At 43.9% G+C, this 17,608-nt stretch overlaps 1 protein-coding gene across 1 annotated transcript in view; it reads left to right on the forward strand.

The window, feature by feature from the left end:
• The first annotated feature begins 362 nt into the window (after positions 1-362).
• The window catches only part of kcnk9 (potassium channel, subfamily K, member 9), a 41,243-nt gene continuing 23,997 nt past the window's right edge, over positions 363-17,608 (forward strand). The window contains exon 1 of the mRNA XM_079570604.1: positions 363-1,103. Within this exon, the coding sequence (XP_079426730.1) occupies positions 599-1,103 (505 nt within the window). The 5' untranslated portion in view covers positions 363-598. The remainder of the gene's footprint in view (positions 1,104-17,608) is intronic.

Below are 17,608 nucleotides of genomic sequence, written 5' to 3' on the forward strand. Positions count from 1 at the left end.
TTCCCCAGTCAGGACCACACGATGAGGCTCTGACACAGGCTCGCGGACATGTGTGGAGGACGCACCGTGCCTCCTAAGGACACAAAGTGCAGTGTTTACTGGAAGACGTTGTGGCGGTAGAGTGCCATGAGCTGAGGAGCCATGCGTCTTGAAGACCAGGACACACTCGAACCTTAACGCTTTTAATGCTTTTTATTACAGTGTCTATTTCCACATCCTCCAATATTTGGCTTATTCGTGTTAAACGTTATAGTTAAGACAATTTGACTTAAGAATTAATTTTTATTTGCCTCATCCCAAAGTCTTCTCAGCTCCCTTATGTACATACAACTTTAAATAACATTTACAATGGACTGAGTGTGCGAAAGTTTATATCATTTTAATTTTGGTCTTGGGAATAGTATTTATAATAAAACAAGCCCACTAAAAAGTGCCTTTTGCCAAGATCTAATAGAAACACCCGAACATACACAGAAAAACTCCTTTTCGTGTCCCTGTCTGAACCAAACTCTCAGGACGCATGTTTTTGCCAGATCTGAACCCTCGATACGCGCCCGTCTGAAGAAACCTCTCCTTTTACGCGCGGCGGTGGCTGTGGATGGCACTGCGCTCTGGCAGGGCTTGCTTTGCCCGGGTGTTGCGCAGGGTTTGCGGGCTGCAGGGCTCGTGGCCGCGGCGCTCCAGCAGCCTCCTGTGTCTGTCCGCGCACCGCGACAAGAAGGGCAAGGCGTGGGGACAACGTCAGCCTCCGTACACGCGCTGCTGCTCCGCGGGGACTCCGAGGGGACATGAACCCCTCGGAAGCCGCTTCCTGTCGGCCATGAAGCGGCAAAACGTGCGCACCTTGTCCCTGATCGTGTGCACGTTCACTTATCTGCTGGTGGGAGCCGCCGTGTTTGACGCGCTCGAGTCGGACTTCGAGATGCGCGAGAAGGAGCAGCTGGAAGCCGAGGAGAAGCGGCTCCAGGGCAAGTACAACATCAGCGAGGACGACTACCGCAAACTGGAGAGCATCATCATGGAGGCTGAGCCGCACCGCGCCGGGGTACAGTGGAAGTTTGCCGGCTCCTTTTACTTTGCCATCACAGTCATCACCACAATAGGTAAGACGAGTCAGCCATACTTTACCGCTGAAATGTATAGCCTAACTTGTTGCGCTACATCATACCCTCGCGCATGCATTGTACTTTTAATGTCAGCCAGTAGCTCATAATAAAATTCAAACTGTCTCTTTTCCATCACGGATATTGTATTCTGCACAAATGTAGCCGGACTGCTTTCCAAACAACACAAGCTGCTCTCGGACTGTTTAGCGCAAACTTCTCAGCAACACGTTGCCGCTCCGTAGTGGGAGTTGGAGCCAACACTGTGGGCTGAGCGTGTTATGAGCAGGCTATTACAGTATCTCACACACGACCCGAACAATAGGAATATGGCACTATTGGAGGACCATTTTAGCGCACAGTGGGCTGCATTGTTACGCTCAGAGACGATTGTTTGTGAATCCGTTTGCGGTGCGTCACGGAGGATCGGTGTGTGGTGTGGTGTGGTGTGGAGGTAGGGACGCGGGTCTGTGACTCACAAAGGCCGGGCAGGGCTTGTTGGATGCTGAGGTAAGCTCCAGAAACGTTCCGGTCTGTGTGTGTGTGTGTGGTGCTGAAGGGACAGCGCAGATTGACGTCACACTTTGACTCTCTCTCCACGTTTGGCTTTTACGCACGCGGCTGTTGCAGTCGTGCAGTGTAGTAGCTGGGTACATGTTTATTTCTTAATCAATTGTATTCATATATCTGCTCGGAATCCGCATTATAGAACTGAATTGTTATTGCATTTTTCCTGAAAGCCCCTCGGAAAAGGAGCAGCTCTGTGATGATCCCATTTAAGAGACAAATTGCATCATTCGCTGCGTGAATGTTGTGCGTCACAAGTATGACAAAATTGTAGGCTTCGTTCTTTTTCATAAATTGCAATTTCACATATTCTCAAGCGTGTGAAAATACAAATAAGTCGTTGGGTAAGTGTGTATGAATAATGCATGTTTGGATAAAGAAATGGGCCTGGAAGAAGAGGCGGTGACGCAGCAATGCAAAGTGATTTTTGAGGAACACAGGATTAGGACGTAGCGAAATTAGCATTATTATTTAAAAAAAAAAATTGTCAATCACATCCTGAAACAAAAACACACACTTCAAATACTGTATCGCTTTCAACATGCTTTTTACAGTGTTAAAAAGTGATTATCTCTTTTTTTGTTTTTAAGTTATAACATAATGGGTCTATAAACGATAAATCAATTCGAGCTGTAACCAAAAGGGCAAAAGAATCACGTGTTAGCAGAGTGAACAGTTTGGAGAGGAGGATGTTACAAAAAAAAGGCCTTTGCCGCCACAATCTCTCCATCTATCTATTACATAACCCGGTTTCAAAAGAGAACCCCATTTTGGAACATTGAAAGAGACAACCGCTAAACTTTCAATTTATATCGTGATGTTGTGGAGTGGAAGCGTGTGCGTGCGCTCTCTCCAGGGACACTGTTATGAAAGTGTGGAACTGTCACTGGAGCAGAAGAACCAGTGGCAGCTAATGCACCATCTGTGGGTCTGGCGTGCCCAAAACACTCAACATCACACACACACACACACACACACACACACACACACACACACACACACACACACACACACACACACACACACACACACACACACACACACATGCACACGCACACGCACACACACACACACACACACACTGTAGTCCTGCAACGCACAATATTGTACTCCAGATCATTCCCCTGACACGGCATCAGGACAAGATGGAGACATGCTTTTGACATAACGTGTTACTATTTAGTCCAGTGTTAGACTTGGTTTAGCCCTGATGTAGTCGTGATTTAGGGCTGGTGGATCGTCTTCTAAAACTCTGGATTGTTGTCCTAAGGTTTTTAAGACTTATCAGTATGTTTTATTCATGCTTCATAGATTTGATTCTATATTGAGATAAATAGGATCAAATCAAGCCATTGTTTTGCCGTATGTATCGTGTCTCCAGGCGATACAAGATACCTCTTGTCCAAAAGCTTGTCCAACAGTCCGGCACACTTTTCTGGGCGTCTTAGATGAAGCAGAAAAGGCCTGTTTTTGTGGTTGTTTCTTTTTTGACTCACTCTGGAGAATGTGATTTTATCTCACGGCTCAACAGCATGGAGGAAAGCACAGATACCTGAAAACATGGACATGACTTTTGCTGAATCACAACTTGGAAAGAGGCTTTAGAGAAGAATGGTAAGATTGACTGATGAAAGAGCTTTTAGACCTTTGTCATCAATAATCTACCTAAAAATGGTGTTCTCCCAACTGTTTGATACAGATTTTAAATATTTGTTTATAGTGTTGTGACACACATTGGAGACGTAGCAGCAGTAGCAGTTCACTGACGATTAAAATATTATAAGTAAAAAAAATACTACAAGCTTGCATTGATAGATGTGATATCCAATCTCCCAGTGACTTTTGTCAAAGTATCACAACATTAATAAAGGAACAGCACAGATATCAGTGAGTTAATACTTGCATAACTTAATAAAGAGAGAAAGAAATGATTTGAAATCTTGAACCTACGACCTGAAATTGGACAGCATAATACAATAGTTGCAACATAGATTCAATCCCCTTCAGACAATCAATCAATGACTATCTCTTCAAGCTAGTGTACTGTACTGTTCAGTCATCCACATCTGCACGCTGTGATTGGATGAGCAAAGTCTGCCATTAAAAACCTATTGTCAGATTTTACCTTTGGGCTAACAGTGTGAGATCTGTCACCTCGATGCGCTCCCCGCTGTTCCAATTTCAAACTCTTTCTTGCTCACCAATAAAATCGTCATATTTAAATCTTTCCTTCTCCCGACTTGATTCCGCCGTGCGCCTCTTTGTGTGATCCCATATCCCGTGGCGAGGATAAAGCTGATAAAGTGGGAAACTTTGTGTTGTAGTTTCAGCGACTTTCTAACCTCCACAAATCTTTGCCGTTCTTCAGCTTGGTTTCCTGCAGATTTTTGAGTCCTACAGTCCAAAAAAAAAACATAAATAAGTGCATTGCAAAGTGTTAACAAGTGCTGAGTGAATCGCAGACAACCAATTGGGAAACACGGATGTGACGTGGTCATTTGTAGTCACAGGTTTCTGTCCTGTAGTGATGTAAACATGGCCAAGCAACCCACAAACTCCCCGCCCACTAGGCCTAAACACTATTTCATTAACTTTGGCCAATAATACAAGGCACTTCATATACCACCTGTCACAAAGCTCTAGATCCTCTTTTCAGATGGTGTCTCCCTTTGACTTGTGTCGTATTACAAAAGTAACGTGTTAAAATATTTTCCGGACTATAAGTCTCACTTTTTTTCATAGTTTGCCTTGGGGTGCGACTTATACTCAGGTGCGACTTATATATCTTGTCAACAGCGCAGTTGCGCCTCCATTCCCAGGTAATTGTCAAGGCTGGTACGACTTATATCTGTTTTTTTCTTCTTCATTATGCATTTTTTGGCTGGTGCGACTTATAGTTTGGAAAATACGGTAATACTTTTTTCAGTAACTAAGGTATATACCATATTACTTGCACAAAATGCCAGAATATATTTGTTATTACAATTCAAGTAACTCGAGTCACAAGTGCATTTAAATGTATGACCAAAAAAAAAGCCAAACTCCCCCCAAATAACGGACACGGATGTATAAGATGTGCAGCTTTGCTCGGTGGCATTAATACTATTTTCTGTTTATATTTTGTTTATAGCTGTAACAACTAATACAGAATATATTACAGTTTTAAAGTAACTTGCCCAACACTGTGTAGGGGAGGTGAGGTTGACCTGATCTTCCTCTCGCGTACTGCGGCTCCAGTGAGAGGGTTGGATTCTGCTTCTAATACACAGAAATCAATTTCAACACAGCTTTAGAAGTACCTACACTACAGTACACAAATCATTTGGACTTTACCCCAGTCTCGGCAGCGAGCGCACCCCAGAAAGATGAAACTTAATCAGCGAGAGGTGCACTTCAAGGCTGTATTAAACAGCAGACAAAAACATAATTGCTTTTTAATGAAGAATTTATTCCCCAAAACAAGTGGAAATGCCTGGGTTTAGAAATGATGTGCAAATGAATTCAGCAGCTGGGTGCAATGGGGCTGGTCTGGTCTCATGTGACGGGCTAATTGAAGCCTCGCTGTGTCGGAGGCAGCGTTCATGTTTTGATCATTGCTTCTCCCAAACACAGTCCATTTTACATTAACAGTCTTTACCATATATTTGCATTATTTTAACTTGCAAACAGATGAGACTAAGGGCACCCAAAAGCATGTTTACAAGCCACAATTATGCATGATATGTCCACTTTAAAAACCTGAATCCATTACCTTGAGTTTCCAGTGCATTAGAATGAAAATGAAAGCATTAAAGCAAAACTTGTCCAGAATAACTTTAGTGATTTTGTCAGGCTGCCGGCATTTTCCTCTTTTTCAAATAAAATGCCTGTTGCTTTTTTAAACATGGTTGCTATGTGATCTTGAAAGCATTAGCTAAAAAAAATGAATCCTTCCACCCTGATGGCCATTTTTGCCGCGATTTTACCCAAAACACAACCTGGCTCACACACACAGTGAGCCAGACAAGCGCGTCCCTGGTTCTGTTTTTGCTCGGGTGACTCACTAGTCTTTGAGTGCCATTGTGCCACTAACTGGTTCCATTACACAGAACGCCACTTAACTCACTGCGCGGCATTTGTGATGCAGTTATAAGGCTAATACTTGAAAATGCCACTGTGATTTCCCGCCGTGATTATCTTTATAGATCGTAATGTGTCCATGACGGTGGTAAGAGTTATATTTGGACTTGACTCCCTTGAAATGATTGAGTCAGTTATGCTTTATTCAGGCTTGTTATACTTTTGACCTTGGATATCATGACTTCAGTTAACACATGAATATAAAACGGGCAAAATCCAGCAGGGTGAAAGTTCCACGGCTAGCCCAGATGGAAGTCACAAAGTTAAAACAAGGCCAAAGACTATGATCTCAGGAATACCGTTTTCATGAGGAAGAATCACCACAAAAACTCAAAAAAACTCCCTTTGATAATAACCTTCAGAACCAGAAGGTGTTTGAAATTGTTGAATAAAACTGTGCTTCAGCTGCATGTTTGTTTTGGAAGTGAGAAATGAAAGTTTGATGATTGCAGTTTTTGGTCAGACGCCACGCAGTAAAAACAATAATTATTTTTCATAAGCATGGCTGAACTGTGGACTCAGGCTTACACATGTACCTTAGGCGATGAATGGACTTTAACCAAGAAGGATCCATCCATACATTCATACATTTTCTCACGCTTTATCCGGGGCCGTGTCGTGGAGGCAGCAGTCTGAGCATAGATGCCCAGACTTCCTGATCCACGCAGACTTCCTCCAGTTGTTCTGGGGGGACTCCAAGGCGACACCAGGCCAGCTCAGAGACATAGTCCTGGGTCTTCCACAAGGCCTCCTCCAAATAGGACATGCCTGGAGGGAGACGACGAGGAGGCATCCAGAACAGATGCCCTAGCCACCTCAGCTGGCTCCTTTTGGCGTGAAGGAGCAGCGGCTCTACTCCGAGCTCCTCCTGGGTAGCTGAGCTCCTCACCCGATCTCGAAGGGTGCGCCCAGCCACCCTGCGAAGGAAACTCATTTCCACCGCCTGTATCTTAGATCTTGTCCTTTCCGTCATTACCCAAATCTCACCCATAGGTGAAGGTGGGATCGTATATCAATCGGTAGATCGAGAGCTTTGCCCCGACTCAGCCCCCTCTTCACCACAACAGTCCGATACAGCGAACGCATCACTGCTGACGCCGCACTGATCCGTCTGTCGATCTCACACTCCATCCGTCCCTCACTCGTGAACAAGACCCCGAGATACTTGAACTCCTCCACTTGAGGCAAGGACTCTCCACCGACCTGTAGAGGGGAAGCCACCTTTTTTCCAGTGGAGAACCATGGCCTCTGTAGGTGCAAGTTTCATCCGTCGCTTCACACTCCACTGCAAGCCAACAGAACATCATCATCTGCAAACAGCACAGATGAGATCCTGATTTTCCCAAACCCTCCGGCCCCCGGCTGCGCCTAGAAATTCTGTCCATAAAGGTAATGAACAGAACCAAAGGGCAGCCATATGTAAATCAGAGAAGAAGAAAAAAAAACAATGCTGTGCTTCTGTTCAACTTTGTGCTGTAATCACAGAAAAATAATACAAAATCTAAATATCAAGCTACTCTTCGGCACAGTACAGATACACATACACTGAACACAGCTTTCCACATTTCTATTTGCATATTCTGCCGATACTTGACTAAGCCTGTGTAAAAAAAAAAAAAAGCCCCACTTTACCGGCTATTCACTGTCACTCTCCATCTCTCCAACTCCGACATTACCACCATTCTGCGGCAGAGTCCTGGAGAAGTGATGTGCGATGATTGCTGTACATTTGTGAGAGCCTGCAAGTGCAATCTGAGGTCGGCTGAAGTGGGTTATCTCCGTAATGTCAGCACATACGGCGGGTAACATTAGTATTGAGCATGTCACCATTTTCTCAATAGATAAATTCTTGTTTTTTTTTTCTTCTTTGCCTTTACCTCATGGTTAACTACGAATGGACGCTTTAGAAAAGAAAATGAATCGGTCTGGCCTGATGTGACGGAGCCAAAAGATGTCAGGAGACTTGAATAAGGGCATGTTTGTCGCCAAATTCAATCGGAATGGCCTGGCAGCGGTTCAGGGTGGTTTGGTCTCTCGGGTTGTAGGTAATTTAAGGACATTTACCCGCGATTACTTCAGAGATTTGGATGATTGGAGTAAAGTCGCCGTTTTCCCCTTCGCGCGACACAGCGGCCGGTGTTGCCAAGTCGCTCCAACCATGAGGATCCGCATGCGACGAGGCAGTGGAAGAACAATTCGCCAGAGGGTTTTGCATGACCCGACGAAGGAGCGCTTCATTCCAAGTCAGTGATTGAAATTCCCATTGTCTTTTGGGCCGTGGTTGCTCCGACAGGTGTCTCTGTTTCATTTGAAAACCGAGCCCATCGAGAGGGTGACCGACTGCCAAAAAGAAGGGCTGATGTGGTCATGGCGACGAGAGCGGTCGGTCGATGCACCTGCTGAGTCATCGAAAATCCACTGCTGGCATTAAAGTCTGAAACACCGCGGACGTCTTTAGTCACCATGGATTATGTAAATCTTCAAGGACACAGCATTTAAGAGTTTTAAGAGGAAGTCAATAAAGTGATTTGTGCACAATTACGTAGATCTAGATGACGAGCGGTTTCAAAATGTGAAAGTCTATAAGTAAGAGTAAATATACCAAGCGGTGTTGAAGCTATGAGGGCCTCTGCGTATTGGAATCCACATTTACAAAGCGACGATCATTAAGAACAAGGAAATTATGGAGCTTTTGTTTCAACGTGAACTTTCATCCCTGCAAAACTCACATTTAGTTCACCATCATTTGATTATTTTGCCCTTGATATTTGTTTCGCACATCGCCCGTCGGTGAGAATAGAAGTCTCTGTGTTTTGCCATGAATATTTAACATGACCCGGAAAGATGCTCTCCAACCCGTCAGGCGCAGGGCAGCACAAGCTGGATCTGCATGGACTGCAAATATAATTGCAGATCGTTTTTGCACGGCTCATTATGCAGAACCACTCACCCATACGCTCAATTGGCTTTTATGACTATTGCTCCGGAAGATGATCTAAAATACGGATGTTCATGGAGTTCTGTGATCCCTACAACCTGCGATGGATTGGACTTAATACTTTATAGAAGACTAAATACTATAGTTGTGTTCTCGGGCAAGACACTCAACCACCCTGCCTCCACTGTCTGTCTACACTGGAGGTTATTTGCTTCTTATGACCGAAATCCCAGTTAGACTTACTCATTACTTCTCCCAAATGCAACTGGGTTAGTCAATGATTTATGGCGTGTTGAATGTAATGGAGAAAAGTCATTATTGTGATGTAAACAGATCTGCATAAAAGCACTCGCTGCTCCTTGTTTGAGTGAAGAAATGAGCCTTATTTAGCCAAAAAATCCCCAAATGCAAATGGGACATGCGTCAGACGATTCTCATTCCCACAGACACGGCACAATTCGCAGCAATGCAACAACTGGCACGATGATTTCAGCAGTACACAAGGGCCAAACGATGCATTTATCAGACTCAATGTCTAACTCCCGGAGCTGAAATGAGGTCCTGATTCAAGATACTGTACAAATCTGCGCTGGTCTCGAGGTAAATAAACCTTTCTTACAGGTGCTATTTTGCAGCCGCTCCCTTCTCTCCGGGCTGAAGTCCATAAACATTACGAGGCGGCGCAACAGGCTCGGGAGTCTCTGCGGAATGACTGCTGCCTCCCGATACCTGCGCTTTATCACCTGATGTAGTTTTATCGGTGATTAATGGCGCGGCGCTGAAGTGGCGTGATTCCGCTCTCACAGTTTATTTGTGTGCTCAGATCAGATCATATCTCAGCTGGAAATTAACTCTCTCCGCCTGGCACTCGGCTGCACTTCCTTTTCACGTCTCGCGAATGCGTGGCCCTCATCTCGCCACTTCATCCCGTGCCCTTGTTCAGTTCTGGAGAAAGGGAAGCGTAATATTTTGGGGTATTTTTTTTATTGACGGGATATTTTTGTGTAAACTATAGAGGGTATATAGTATGTGTTCAAATATTATAGTTTACATCGGTAGCACATTTTCAGACAAGTTCTTCCAAGGGCAAAGTTACTGTAGTAGTATTAGTAGGAGTAAGTATATGTTACTGTAGGCTCTCAGTGCTCCAGCAATTTCCTATCACAATAGATTTTAAAATATTGTCAAATGGACTGGTTTGATGGAGGATGTTACGCTTCTGTCTTCAAAAGCTTCTTCAGGCTCTTATAGTGAGAACCATGCGGGTGCACGTTTTTTTGTAGGTGAGTTGGTACATCAACAAATCACAAGTCATGAGAGTGAAACGTCATACATATATCAATCAGCTTAACCCTGACCCTGCCCTAGCCACTAACCTTAAAGGAACAAGCCACCGTTTTTCCATACTGTGATATGTTCTTACCTGAGCTTAGACAAGTTAATGTGAACCTGTCTGGTCTTTGTGCATGCCCGTGGAAGAGCTTGGTCGCTTCTAACTTCACCCTGTTTGGAGCTATAGGAATACATTGGGAGAGGCCAAACGCTAACAACATCTTTGGTCGTTTTGCGTGACTGGTACGAATCAACTTGTCTAAGCGCAGGCAAGAGCATTAAATCAGTATGTAGAAATGGTGGCCTGTTCCTTTAAGGATAGTGGGCTGGTGTCTAATCTTAATACATCTATGTTCCCCCATTTCTATTGATGGGGGAACATAAGGCTGTCCCCGGTGCTTAATTTGTAAATTAGTATTTTCAGGAACACTTTTGGTCTGATGTGATGGATTGGGGGAACAGGCCAAAACATTTGCTGGAACACTCCCATTAGACACCATTATATCAGATACATTTTTTGCCGGATCTTCCACAATATTTCCCGGATCCTTTACCCTGAAAGAAATTTAATTGGGGGAATGCGCTCCCCCAAACGGGGGATCAAATTAAGCACTGGCTGTCCCCATATAATCTACTGATCTTGACCGGAGTCAGGACGTTGATCGCAGCTAATGCTACGCTCAGCTCCACAACAGCGTGAACATCACTGTGGAGACTTTAGGGGGTCACATGCTCAAAAAATTCAGATGAAACGTCTCTATTGCTTGACTAGATCATCTTTGCATGGAAAGGCTCTGGCTTGGTGACTCGGACAAACTCCAATGTAGCATAGCCTACAAGCGTTCCTTAGCATAGCGCTAACAAAAACACGCCAAACAAAACCACCATTTAAAAGTGGTTAAAAGCTGATAATATCCCTTTCATCTGTGGCGTCCAAATCAGGTCCATAGGTCCGATGTTTTTTCACAACAGGTTGTTCAATAGAAGCGGAAAAAAAAAACAGCTGTCATAGCTAGCGTTAGCATGTAGCATGATGTTAACATGAAGCATTAGCATTATCTGTTGTTCATGTATTTAAGGGCTGTTGAACCACTTTGCTCCAACTATATATAACTATATTCATAATTCAGCATTTATTAAAGTAGTTTTGGAGTAATTAGAATGTTTTAAAGTTTAGATTTTTTCTTCTCTTTGTTTTCCCCCTCAACTGCTTCAAACATGACCATATATGGGCGTTTCAGCTTCAATACTTCAAAAAACGCAAAAAGTGTGGCAACCAAACACATATCACAAATGCCTGTTCATTGTTCTTTTTGAAATAGCTTCTTTATAAAAAATAAAAAAAGAGAATAGCTTTAAATCAATAGACCCAATCATTATATTTCTCTTTTATATTACGATATAAATTTAGTGGGAGCACACTCCTGTTGAAAGATGATCGGACCGGTTCACCTTAGCTGCACTGTGTCGCCCGTAGATGATTTCCCTTTGCTTTGGCGCCGTGGTGGGAGCTTGATGGATGTCTTACACAGATCGATGAGAATGTGCTCCCGTGGTGCTCACAATCACAGTGGGAGGTTTGTGCGGAGCCGGGGGCGGGGGTGACGCTGCTCTTGGGCTAAAACTGTGCACAACTGGGGAAATGGTGAAGTTTATCCTTCCAACGGCAAAGGCAGCGGGGCTCTCGAAAGGCACGACGACTGGAGAAAAGGAAAAACGATATCAATCTCTTTTTGTTTTGGGACTGAAATGATAATCCACTCTTTACTACTCTACTCTCTAATCGGATACACTAGAATTTTTAATTTTCTACTCTGCTCAGGCGGGGCTTAAGGCACGGAGAGAAGTGAATTTGGTGCACAGTGCCGCATGCGATAACCGCAGTCTGGAGATTGGAGATTTGGATAAGAAACTGTGTTCTTATGGGAGAGCAGTTTGGCACAGCAGATGCTTAATAAGGCGCCATTTCACGAGTTATTCTAGTCTTGTCTAAAAATACACGGCAGCAATTTGAATAGAACGGGACAGAACAGACAGGAGAGTGAAATCCGACAAAGAATATTTACATTAAATAAATAGATAATAAGTTTAAATGATAGGCAGGCAGCGATACCACTTTTTCTAAAAATGATGCGAGTATGAATACTTTGACTTAAGTACTTGTCGATTTGGAATACTGATACGAGTACAAGGCATTTTCTTTCACACACTTTTTGAAATGAATGGACCAACTTTTTCACAGCAGATTGGTTAGGAATTAGTTAATTTACTCATTTACATTTACTTTAGTAAAGTAGTCTACACTTTTAAGAGAAGTTGTATCAGAACAGAATTTCATTCAATATTATTTTAATTTTTTATTGCACTGTCCATCACAGACAGAACAGCCCATGTCCAAAAGCTCCTCAGTGCTTGTGCTTTATTCATTTATCTATTTTTATTTAAGAATAGTATTGAGATCGTTGCCCCTGGGCATAAAACGGCGTAAGAATCGCCAGAGCTGTTAGCCGCGAGTTAGCGGCTGGTTTAGCAACATTAGCCTGTATCTTGTAAACACTGCAGACTCCACGCTGCAGCACTAACAACATTTCGCTCTGGTTAAATCCAGCACAGACTCTGATTTAGGGAGTGTCATCTGTAATAAAGTCGGCTCTATGTAAATATTGTATTTACACCAAACCCCCACCTACCCCCTGTAGGAGCACCAGCCACATGGCAAGTGGCGTTGGTTTCTGGTATCGGGACCTGATGAATGAGTACGAGTATGAGTACAAGCATGTGGCATCGGCCTGATACCCGATGCTGGTATCGGTGCATCCCTATTAAATACAAGGGGAAAAAAAGTTTGTCTGACTGTATAATTATTTACTATTTACATAGACAGGACCCGCTCTGCCCAGGACACTAACTCTTCATGCAGAAGTGCTATAGCCACTAAGCTACAACATACATAAATGAATGAATGAAAACATGTAGGTACACCTTCCTGGAGCATACAATATTTAGACATTTCATGTGAGAAAATGATTTATTTCTCCCAGATTTTGAACCCAATCCGCTAGGTGAGAATCTGCGCTTTAAATAAAGTGTCTGCACCCCCCGCAGCTCGGTAAATGTCAGCCAGTGCTCTGGGGCTTCTGCTGTTGACGTGCCCTTTGGCAAGACACATACCCGTAGTTCCACAAGTGCAAGTAAAACACATGCTGTAGGAGTGCGAGTAAAAAAAAAACTAAAAAAAAGGAAAGAAAGCGTAAAGTCATATTTTCTGCGCGCTGCTGTGAGTGAGTCAGATCTGGGATTAAAAATGTTTCTATCTAAATTATTAATGGTGACAAAAACAGCTATCGGCGTTTGACACGTCTGAAGATAAGACTTTGGCACCAGAGCCTAATGACGCGAACAAACGTCATTTTGCGCCTTTACAGTGCACTTTATTTATTATATCTGCCTTCATCCAGCAGTCTGTTTCAAGATATAAGCACGAGGTCATACAAGGGTCAATAAAAAAAGCTCCTCTCTAAGGCATATTCATCCGATCTTTCACGCCTGGTGTGGTGGATGTGCGTAACTGTGTGAGTGCTCTGTAGCTTTGTCTGTGAATTAAGTTCTTAACAGGTAAATAATGTAAGGTTGATTGAATAAAATGAAGTCAGATTAATGGAAGTACCACATCATCAGCAGGAGTAGGGGCAGATGATCCACGTTTCAACACATATCGGCTACTTTGTCATTATTGTCCGCAATGGTGGGAAAACGATAAGTTAGACACATATTTTTGTCTGATTTCATTTTATGGTTATTTGTATATTACAAAATCTCAAACTGAATCTGTATCCGGTTAGACACACACAAAAATACGTACGTTGCTTATGTTACAGTGTTGTTCTCTCGTCAAAAACCTACCTGGAGTTGTTTTTTCGAACACTAGGGTATCTTTGAGTGATCTCTAAATCTTCACCAGTGGCTATTCTTAGCACCGCAGCAGCAGCTCAGAGAAAGCTCCTCCTGAGGTCCCACGTAGTCAGGATATGCTTTTCTTGCGAAGCTAGTAAGAGTAAAAACACTCACCATAGCTTTACTACAGCCACACTAGACTGCCGGTCTTTTCTCTTTCTTTATTGAAACAGCTGTACAGCAAAGGGGAGCAAGAGGAGAGAATTGTTACCAGGAAGTGAAACCAATGGATATTTTGTTTTAGCTATTTTAAAATAATACTGCATTTCCAAACCATAGTGATAAAGATGTGTTTTAAATTATAACCAAACACCTTCAAAAAGTATAATACACTCTCTTTTCCATTTCCAAATCAATGTGTTGTTTGTGTTCTTTGTTACGGAAAAGGACTTTTCACCCTATCCGCCCGTACCCTGATAATGTTTTTTGTGACTCTAGTTCCAACAGGAAGAATATATTCTGTCTGCTCAATATTTCTCTGCACCGAGCCATCGATTCAGCCCAAACCCCAGTAGCTCATGTCCTGTGCGTCATCATCTTCTGAACAGATAATATCATCTCCTCAGTTTGTCGGTGAAATGGTGGTGCAGCCGCGCTGTTCGACTTCAACATTCTACAGCTCTGCGGAGTTCATCCAGGATCCAGGCAGGCTCCGGTCCCCAGACGAGGGGACAGGGGGTGGGGGGGAGGAGAGGTGCGCTGGTGCGGGGGTCCCGGGCCAGGTGGTATCCGTCTGAAGTGCAGCAGCAGACAGGCTGGCCTCCACTGAGATAGAAAATGGAGACGGGGAGGGGAGACTTTGATGTGTTAAAGTGTTCTGTGGCGGTCATCAAGGTCGAGTGGATGTAAGGACATGGGCTGGCAAGTTTAACTTTGGTTCATTTGTGCCATGGCTTGGTCACAAAGCTGGTTTCCTGATGATGGTTAAGCAAATATCCTTCATGAATGCTTTTCTTTAGAGACAGTCTTTCTCATGTAATGTATTTGAGCTTTTTTCTGTTTATTAAGGCAGGTTATTTGGACTGTGTTACTGTAAGGGGGGGTCGTCATGCCGCTGTAGCAATGCAACTCACGGAGACGTAAAACAAAAGACTGGACAGTTTCACCCGGCTTTTGAGCGCAACAAAAAAATTGTGACCTAACGACAGATGTCGGGGTTTGGTCACCATAGAGGGAGCCAAGATACCTAAAGATTTTACGAAACGTGTCTTTTTCATCATCCTCTAGGACACTTATTTGACGCTTAGCTTCACCGGCTAACGCTCCCAACACAATAGAAACCTTTCTAGGCTCAGTTAGCTCTTGAGACCCCAACAACCCTTCCATTTGCTCTTTCCAGTCACCAAGTTTTAACTCGTCCCCTGGCCCTTTAAATTTGGGGAGCCAGGGGGCACCAGGATACATCGGCATCATCATGGCTACTTCCTCCTTGGCAAACAAGTGTGCTCGAGACCCAGATCCTGCCGACAACGCCACTATATGTAAGAGGGGGGGCTATGGAGGTGTGTGAAGTGGAATGAATTTAAACCAGAAAAGTAACTATTGTAAAGAAAGGGGTGAATGACCGGATGAGAGCACACTGTACACCAAGGAGGACAAGAGTTGGCAGCTTAAACTAAAATTTATTACAGGATGATTAAAAACAGAGTAAAAATGCCCACAAATAAAAACGTTATGCTAAAAGTCCATTTAAAACAAGGTGGGCTAAAAAAAAGATAAAACTGCAATAAAAAGGGCACCATCCACAGTAAAGTGCGCGTGCTTGCAGGTCCTCCTACTCCCTCTTAGTCCAGGGAGTGGGTCCTCTGGTCACACGCACCGGGTCACCTGAAAATGCAAAGCAAACGCCAGCACAGGGGTCCGAGACAATAAGGCCTTAGGCTGCGCTGGTGGAATGTCGCTACAATACTAACACACAAGGTAGAGTCCTCCTCTGCCCCTGCGTGTGTTCAACGTCACAACACTCCTTCACTCAGTCTCGATCTCTCCCGGCTCCCGTCTTCCGCACGCTCAGACACCTACGCAGAAACAACTAGCGGCAGTCAAATGTTTTAAACCAATGGTATTCTCCGTCTAGCTTTATCCGACAAGTGCTACTATGTTCCCAAAGGGTGCTCACACCGAAGGCAGAGTCCTCCTCTGCCCCTGCGTGTATGTCGCCTCGTAGCACTTGCGATCTCAGCGTACTCGTGGTCGTGTGCCGTCCTGCCCTCCAACTTCTTGGTGGTGCGTCGCGGCCTTCTGCTCCTGCTCCTGTGTGCGTCCTGCTTTCTCTTGTTGACCCCGTGCTCCCTTTTGTTTGTTTTTCCTTTCCCGCCAGACACAGGTGTGTAGATTGTCGCCTCCGGGGATTGGGGTAAAGTCATGTGGTAAAAGCATGTGACAATGGCAAGTTCTTAAAAACTATAAATAAAGTTAAAAATGCACTGCAAAGATAAAACCAATATAAAAACACTAAAAGCACAGCAAAAAAAATGCCACGTCACTTGCTGGATCACATTTCTTTGTAAAGAGTTTGTGCTCAACAAGCAAAATCGCATGATAAACAGGTGAATTTAGCTTTAACTGCTAAATTGCATTCTCTCTAATGAGCGTAAATGTGGAATGCTATGTGGGACAGGTTCCTGATGCGCTGCCATTTGGGTGCTTAACTCCTGCACTTAATAAAAGCGCCACATCTTCACCTCTCTCCGTCTGGCTCCGAGCGCAGGACCCGCTGCCAGTGTAATCTCAGATGGCGCTCACCTCACAGCAGCAGTAATTACAGCCATTAGGTCTCGGCGTGTTCCAGCATCTGACAAAAGCACGCCAAACTCTGTCGCCAAACAAAACATGCCCTTCAATAGCACTCAAGTCACTCCCCAGAACTCTGCAAAGTCCCCAAACTTTAATGTCCCACATGGAACATTTATGCTGGTATATGACGACCGAAATAGCAAACGGAACGTCCACTGCTCTTAGCTTATGAATTTTACAGAAATTAATCTAATATGTTAGGACGCCGTGCAGGGCCTGCATCTTTAAAGAGCCGGTGGGCCGGGCAAAGTGGACCGAGTTTGAAGTAGAGATTAAAAGGAATAAAGTCGTAATAACTAGCCTGACTTTTACCAGTATGGAATATACAACCTGTCATGAAGTACAAAAAAAAAACGTCAAAATGAACCGATGAAAGTGCGACAAAAACAGTGACGCAAAAAAAGCCACAAAAGAACAACAAAAAAGGAACAAAAGCCACAAAAAAGTGACAAAAACTCAGCAAAGACGCAGCAAAAATTTGACAACAAAAGCGATGAAAGTGCAACAGAAACGTGGCAAAAATGAGATGGAAAAAGAACGTGGAAGAAAAGTGACGACAACGCGGAAACAAAGCGAGGAAAACGATTCCTTTCAGATTTAGATTTAGCTTTGTTCATACATATTAATACTAGGCCGTCACTCCTCATTCCTCCCCGTTCACAATGACCACATTCGAGGGGGGAATCATGGCGGATTTACAGACTCCCCTCCCCAGCTCTGACGAAGCATGTTCCTAAAAAGGGCATAAGGGCGGGATCTTCACTGTACTCGGCCCTTGCGTGACGTGTAGTTCGGTCAT

This window comes from Gobius niger, assembly GCF_951799975.1.
Source record: "Gobius niger genome assembly, chromosome: 14".
In the NCBI taxonomy this organism is placed as follows: Eukaryota; Metazoa; Chordata; class Actinopteri; order Gobiiformes; family Gobiidae; genus Gobius; species Gobius niger.